Genomic DNA, 8,359 nt, shown 5'->3' with positions numbered 1-8,359 from the left:
CTCTAGGCTGCAAGTCAGCTCTTTTCCAGCTGCTGAGGTCTGGTTCCTCTTTATGTGCCTGTCCTTTCAGTGTAAACAAGCAATGCTTCTCCAACTCCACCAATCACAAGGCTGTAAACAAAGTATATCACAAATTTAGCATCAGGCAGATCCTTCTACTTGATACAAAAAAGATATTATTTTATCTAAACACATTTCAACCTAGAAACAGTAACCCAGGTGATTTTTTTCATTTGTCTTTAATGAAGAAATGCTGAAACCCAAAATATCTTATTTAAATGATCTCATCAGAAACTACCTTTCCTGTGTTTTAGGGCTGGTGGTATTCAGTGAGAATGCACAGAAAAAAATCTAAATAGAGAAGGTTGCCCCTAGTTACAAGAATAGCTGCTCACCCTTACACTAGTAAGAATAGGAAAGGAAGGCAAGAGAGTCTGAACCTCATTAGCTTTATGATTCCCTCTTGCAACTTCTGTTTGTGTTCTGTCCTGAAAACTTGCCACTTGACAACACCAGGAGGAGATGTAAAGCCTAGGTTTTGGGGACAAGGGAAATCTGGGAAAACCCTTTTGCACTGGGGTGATCCCACTGGCATAGTGAGGCCAGTGGAAATTCCTGTCTTTGCCTCTCTTGGTGAAGAGCCTGGTGAAAGGAGCTGCCCCAGCCAAAAAGGCACATGGGCCCAAGCACTTCCTTCCTGTGCTGCTCATGGCACAGCAGTGGCACTAAGGCTGCTCCCCAAGACTCAGCCTAGGAGCAGGACTCTGAGTCAGGATGAATGGTTTTACAAAAACCTTCACTGAAATATGCCATCAACCCACTCAATGCATGCAACAGTTAATAATCCCTGGGTCTCCTCTGTTATCTCTCACAGCTGACAGGAGTATGGTAAGATGCCGACTTTTCTCCCCTTCTATAACAATGCAAAGCTAAGTGTACTGACCTTTCATCTTAGCCCCATGGCTTAATTAGCTTATGAAACAGAAAAGCTCCTTACTGAACTTTATAAACAAAACAAACTTCTGTTAAGTTCATGTCTAAGAGTACTCTCTTTTTTTTCCTTGAAAAAAAAACCATGTAAAGCCAAAGGCTCCTTGGTCTAATAGCATTACATTCACTTAAGTCTTAGCTTTGGTGAGCTGTTTTAAAAACCACATAATCACCCTTGTTCCAGAGAGGAAAAAAATTGTATAACAACAGCACAACATCTTGTAATTACGCAGTAAACAGCCCTGGAAAGTAGGTGCTACAGACAGTCTGGGATAGTCCACTGGCGAGACAGAATAGCTTTGGTGTGGAATTACCAACAAGGAGCAAAAGGCTGCAAGCTTTTCAAAAAGATTTAAACCACTGAGTCTGGTCACCTGCAATCGGTAACAACTTCTGAGTGCTTTTTTTCTGGAGAGGGTAAACCCCCATGTCTTATTACAGCTCCAGTTATAAACACACCCTATGCATTAATTCCTTTGGAAGCTAAGGTTGGATAATACATTCTTTATCCTAAAGAAAAAAAAAACAAAAACAAAACACTACATACAGAAGACCTAAACTCTAAAGAGCCTTAGAAATTGTTTTCCTGTTTCTACAGATGTGTTATTTTTCAATTTTTTAACAGAGACTTTAAAAAATAAACCTATTTCTGACATACCATTCTAAAAATTAGACTGGCAATTATGTACAAAAGACAGTAAACTGCCCAGCCTTGTTCTGGAAAAAGATGCCTGCACCTAAACTGCTCTTTAATACCATATGTCTTACATCAGAGAAGAAGAATTCCTTTCTGAAGGATTTGAAATCTTGGGTATACACATGACCATGCAGTCCAAATTACTAGGCAAAAGGAAACCATTGTTACATCTTCAAGATGAAGCAGAGCAAAAACCATGGCTAAATGCCAACCCTTGATTTTACCTTCAATTTACCATCTGGCAAATCCTCCAACTTCTGTTTATAGTGGGGTGACAGCTAACTGCATTTGCACATCGTTCAAAAATTAACATATGATATTGTCCATGACCACACTGGAGCAACACTAAAATCCTCAGTGATTAATGTTCTCATGAGTGCTTTGCAGCTGCTATCATCCAACAAACTATTTCCAGAGCTTTGCTGATAAGCCAAGGCACTGCCAATGCACAAGCACTAACAGAATTAAAATTTAAAAAAATAAATTAAAGAAATTGTTTTCTTTTTGAATTATGACAAAGTCTAGCAGTGGCCCATGGGCTAAAGCAAATTTTTTTTAAACATACAGGTGTGTTCATCATTTATAGAAGTTTCAGTCCATATAGGGCAGGCAGCATGTGTGCAACTATATGGGTCTGTGTGCTCACATTAACAAAGGTACACATTAATTTTTAGTGCATGTGTCAGTGAGTAGAGAGATATAATCAAAGCCTAACTCTAGCACACACATGACAGACCTGCACAAACACATGTGAAACATGGTGAAGAGCAGCAAGTTAATGGCGTAGACTAGGAGTGTTGGGGGTGCATTGATATTGGTTAAGTCTCTGACATGCACAGGCTGCATGTATTCCTAGAGCTAAAAAAATTACACAGCTTACTTTAGCATTTGAGATGACATGTGCCTAAAATACAGATAGGGATGCATATTCACACATAAGTAAATCGGGGCCAGTCTGAACTGGAGATTCTCCTTTCTCTAAGACTCTTATCACACCTGAAGAAAGGATATGCTAATTCCATTCAGTGGAGAGATGAATATTTAGGATGGCAATCAAACTGAAAGAATAACGAATCAAGTGGAGAAAAAGAAGCCTAAAGCTTTTCAAAAGTAAGTAGATTTTTATTTCCATTAACAAATCTGTCCTCAGAGACACATGCCTCACCCCATATTGAGATGTTATTCGCATGGTAGAAGCATTTAGGAGCATCAGCCATGCTCTGTGATTCCTTTTCACTGGGTGCTATATAAACATAGATCAAAATCACTTCCTTTCACCAAAGGAGTTTGCACTCCCATCCTTTATATTACTACCTAAAAAATTCATATTAGGTGATTTGTAATGTGTGGCCACACATCACAAAATCCAGATACAGCTTTGGAAAAAGCTTATTATCATTATTTTTCTACTGTTTTAATTTTATGCATTCACAGTGCACAGTATGTTAGGGAAATTTGAATGCACCCTTTTGGTTAAAAAGATGCTGTCAGCAAACCTTGACTCCTGTGTTTTACTTCCAGTTCTGTCACTAAATTGCAGCATGACTTTGAATGGGTCATTTAGTTGCCTATTGGATCCATTTTCCTCACTGTAAAATGTGCTGAGTGAATTGTGGTGAGGCTTTATGTCCAAAATGTCCATGTTCTCCCACAGAGGCAGAAGAAACACTCTTCTATTACTGTACTGCATCCATCACTGCACACCTGGTTCTCCTTACATGCAAAATAATACTGACAGCAATAGAACTTGACATTTAAAAGTATTTCCACATGAAGCACTGTGTGAAAATTCATCTTTACTGTTAAGGAAAAAGCTCATGTAGGCACTTACCAAGAAATTGTTAGTACATTGGCAGTCATGACAAAGAAGAACGGTGATAAACCAGCAGTGATAACCTGTTAAATTGAAAAGAAGGAAGAAACACTTTGTGAATTTGTGATATCACAAATGAAAACTTAAATACTTTTGCTGAAATTTAACTCCCATGGATGCAGTCATAATTTTTTTTTTCAGTTGGAGAAGATAGTATGATAGTCACACATCACAGCTCGATTTTGACTCTGACAGAACCAAAGACACAGCAGAGGCAGGGCAGGGAAGCAGAGCAGGGGATCCCTTAGCACATATCCTAGCCGGCTTGGCCTAGAAGCCTGCTCGCTTTTACTTGCCCACAGCAGACTGGGGAGAGCAGTCGGACCCCAGGTTTGGAAAGCCTTGTATTTCTGAGGAGAACAAGAGCTTGAAATGTGTTTATAGGTGTAGAAAAACAAAACAAAAATTAGCAGGGTATAGGGTAAAGAAAAATATCACAACTTCAGTAGGTTTATATTACAAATCTCTTGGTACCCCCAGGTGTCCTGGGTAGAGAAGGTAGAGACAAATGACTTTATACTTTCCAAGTACTGATTCCAGAAGCAGCTAGATCCTGACATACAATGGTTTGTAACAGATCCCTGCCTCAGCAGCTATGGAGCTACCACATCTGCAGTCTGCGTGCAGTTTTGGATGTTTTGTTGCCAGATGGATAATGTAAAGTGGAAAGAGTTCAAAGAACAGTGACAGAGTCATTAGATGGGGGGATTGATTTTCAGTCAACAGTTAGGATAAGCAATGCCTGTGGGAAAGGAAGACTTGGTAGTGGTTTACAAATACTTGGGAAACACAAGCACTGAGGAATGAAAGGAACTATTTAAGTTAATACAAAATTGCCCAAGGAAAAAGATGAAATTAAGAAACAAAACATTTAAACAATTATCAGCTAAGATTTCCTAATCATTGTTTGCCCAGTTGACTCCCAGGGGAGACAGCAGAAACTTCATTCTGCAATCTATTACTTGTTAAAGCATTACTACATGTGCAGTAGGGAAGCAAATGCCATTTCAGTGCAGATTCTGTGCACCAGAGCTTGGACTAAGAGTCAATACCTGCTACATTTTTTAAGGCCGCATGTTAAAAGGCAGGCTTTGAATCTGCCTGGAGTATAATCAGCGCAGGACCACAAGCAGCAGTGGCAGGTGAAGAAGAGAGGGTTGTGTGTCCTCTCTCCAGCCACACTCTGAGTTAGGTGGAGAGGGGACAACGATCTAAATGGAGCAGTGAGACCATGCAATGGCACAGGAGCAAAGGTGTTCAGTGGGGACTACACAAGGACTACCTCCTCTGGCCTCTTTAGGGATGTTTTCTACTTCAGGGAGATTCAGGCATGCAGGTGGCTTTTTTCTTCCTAGACATTACCGTAACTCACACCCTGACTGTTCTCCATGTGCCTATAGTCCAGGCACCTGACTGAGGAAATGAGGCAGGAGAAGGACTTGATCCAGGCAGGATAACACACTACTGCAGAACCACTCCAGACCCATGCCATTCCTGCAACCAAATTTCTGCTACCAATACAACCAGACACACTGATACAAACTTCATCTAACTTCAGTGTTTTCACACAGCCACAGCAGTGTACCACAGAAGCAATGCTGTATAGTTCTAAGCCAACAGAAAAAGTGAGCTCCCACTCCTAGGGAAAATCAAAGATACATATCCTACCTCTACTCCTATAGTCTTGGATCTGTACATGTACACAAACATACAATTAAACATATATACCCAAAAGAGACTGACAGAGGACAAGGAAAAATCACAAACAGAGAGTTATGCTTCAAAATTCAAGATCATTTTGCAACTGTGCATGTTCAGTGGCATGTCTCATAGTCATTTGCAGCCAGAGAGAGCTGACACCTACTCCAAACAGTGGAAGTTAACCATTCAGGAGACGAATCTTTCATGCACTTTACCTAAAAACCAGCTGCGAGGCTGAATACCCACTAGTTCAAAAGCAGTGCTCTAAAATACGTTTGCATCTTGCTCTAGTGGGCTGGGTTCTCCCCTTACAAACTGTGCAGCAGATGCACTGACCTACAGGGAACCATTTCTCATTTACACTGGTGTGAATGCTTGTGGAATTTATTGTACTGAACTTATTTTAGGTTAATGTTAACTTATTACATAAAAATATACAATACCAATTACCGACCATGTAAACAGAAACTAATGAAGGATGGCAGCTGTGGTATGCACAGAGCATTCTTTTTTTAAGCTCTTCTCCTCAAAGAAACTGAAGTGCTGTATCTGAGAAGTGGCACAAGTTAAAGTTGTGTCACCCACTCCCTCGTAGAGATTCCTGTTTATTAGAAACTTGATAAGAGGCCAAGAGCAGAGAAACAGACATTTAAGAACCGTCCAAAACCAGGCCCTATCAGAAACAATACACCATTCTGTTTGAGATCATCCCAAACCTCTGCAAAAATGCAGGCTGTAGCCTTTTGGACTATTATAGCTGAACACTGTTGTATTTTTGAGAAATTATGTAAGAGTCTCTCAGTGCCAAAGACAAACAAAATGTGGGTTGGAAGAGCGCATGAAGTAAGTGTGTGTAAGGAAAGAAAAAACAAATCACAAACAAACTAAAAGGAAAACACGTTGCTAAAATGTCTACCTTTGATTGTTTGTCTAAAAGAAGAATATGTTTAAAAATGAAAAACAAGTTTTCAGAGAAGCTAACTATGTAATGTGTTCCAGGGGAAGAATCGAAATTCTAGGGACATAGTAGAGAAGGTAATTTTATTTAAGTACATTTCAGTATTATCTGAAGTGTTTAAAGTGCACATTTAGTTTGAAAAAAACCCCCACCTACACTGATGTTCTGAATGGCCTTTAAAAAAAACCAAACCAACAAAATAAAATCAAAACAAGCTAAGTGCAGTAATCTCCCTTTCTTCACTTTAAAGGTCACAGTTGTCCTCCTAGGCATTCAGATGCTTTAGTAAAGGGAATGAGCTTTCAAGACAAAAGAAAGCAAGTTAAAGGGCAAGCTAAAGTTAATGATTTCCAAATATATTTTGATGCTGAATCTTTAAAACTAAGAGGTGGGAAAAAAAATTTTAATTAGCTATAATACACCCATTTTGAACAAAGCTCCCCAAGATTTCGACAGACAGTCACTAATTCTATCAAATGATACAGGCTGGATGGTTGAACGCCAACTATTTTAGAAACAGCAATAGCTCAATGGACTCTGCCTACTTTTAAAGGAACTGTGACCAATCAGTATTATGAAAGCTACTTTAAAAACATTCAAACCCTGAAATTTTCTTACAAAATTCTGACATGGCTTTTCGTGATTAGGAAAAAATTCAAGTGTAGCATAACTTAACAAAATATTTCTGTGTGAGTTGAAATATTTCCTGAGAAATCATTTCAAATTCTTCCTTGAATGAAAAAACAAAACAAAACAAAACAAAACAACCTCCCCTTCAAGACTGTTACTTGAAATAAATCACTCTAAGTTTAATGTGTCATTCCATTGTACTGTGAAAACAAGACCCATTTTAAAGGAACACTTTATTAGCACCTATTTGCTGTTTCTGTAGTTCCAATCACTGAGTTATTCACAAGTAATTTTAAAAATTATCAAAAATCTTGGCATTTCAAATTGTGCTTCTTACCTCAACCAAAACCAGTTCTAGTTATTTACAATGTGCATCAGCATTGAAGGAAATAAAAGTATCCATGTACTGGGATGAGGTCTGAGGAGAGCGGGCTGATCTCCTCCGTATAAGAGATTGGGCCTGAGTAGTCAGATAACAAAACACGTAAGTACTCTGGTATTCTTCACATAAATACTCTAGTACAAGGGCTGGACAAGAACCAGGAGAAAAAAACGGAGCAACTCAGCCAGTTAGAGGTTTCAAACTTACTGGTTACAGGAGATTCCCAAATTCACGTCTCCACATAAAAGGACGAAAACTTCAGTTGTCCCCATTATTCTGGGAACCAGAGACAGGCTCTGTAGTGGTTTGGTCCAAAATACTCATTACTTACTTATTTACCTTCTGTGAGATAAGAATTAGGAGAAAGCAAAGCAGGCACAAAACTTGAAAGAATATAAAGAAGTTTATTAACAGACCTAAAAGAAAGGAAACAAAAGGGGGAAAAAAACCCCACACCTTCAGAACTCTTCTCCTCCCCCCACCTTTCTCGCTTCTCCCACTGACAATGTAAAAAGACAACCCTTGAGATTTTCAGTCAGTTTACCACTTCTATAATAACCTCTTTTCAGTTCACTTAGGGAGAGGAGTCTCTCTTGCTCATGCTATGGAGACATCTCCACAAGAAGTTCTCTCATGGCTTCAGTATCACAACAAGACAGCCCGGGTTGGTTCTCTGCTTGCATATGAGAGTCCCTTCCCCTGACTTGCAGCTTTCCCCACAACTGCTTTTGAGGGTCCAATCTTGAGCTACTGGGGCACCATTTTAAGCTTGAGCTGTTCAGAAACAAAGGTTCTCTTCACCCATCTCTGGGAGCATCTTCATCTCTAGGAATAGAGACCCTCCCCCTTCCCTGGGAGCAACAAGGGTCCTCATCATCTTCATCTCTAGGAATCTCTCTGGGAGCATCTCTAGGAACAGAGGTCTTTTTCCTTCCGATTTGAAGCAAGAGTCCTCATCACTTCCATCTCTCCCTGTTCAAACTTCTCATCAAATTACAGCTGCTTCAGCATTTGCTTATTTCAGCACAGGTGCTTTTGCTCACAAGTACGGTTTGAACGCTCCACCCCCCGTGCTTTCATGAAATTACAATGGGTACTCTGATATATCATAGTCCATCACCACCATAG

The 8,359-nt window shown here is 39.6% G+C and overlaps 1 protein-coding gene across 1 annotated transcript in view; it reads right to left on the bottom strand.

Moving 5' to 3' along the window:
- Positions 1-6: 6 nt before the first annotated feature.
- The window catches only part of TMEM241 (transmembrane protein 241), a gene marked incomplete at its 5' end in the record, with an annotated part of 57,257 nt that continues 48,904 nt past the window's right edge, over positions 7-8,359 (bottom strand). The window contains 2 exons of the mRNA XM_017738228.1: positions 7-111; positions 3,519-3,583. Coding sequence (XP_017593717.1) covers positions 51-111; positions 3,519-3,583 — 126 coding nt within the window. The remainder of the gene's footprint in view (positions 112-3,518; positions 3,584-8,359) is intronic.

This window comes from Corvus brachyrhynchos, unplaced genomic scaffold, assembly GCF_000691975.1.
Source record: "Corvus brachyrhynchos isolate BGI_N302 unplaced genomic scaffold, ASM69197v1 scaffold106, whole genome shotgun sequence".
In the NCBI taxonomy this organism is placed as follows: Eukaryota; Metazoa; Chordata; class Aves; order Passeriformes; family Corvidae; genus Corvus; species Corvus brachyrhynchos.
The sequence above is the reverse complement of the archived record's forward strand: the minus strand, read 5'-3'. Positions and strand labels throughout refer to the sequence as shown.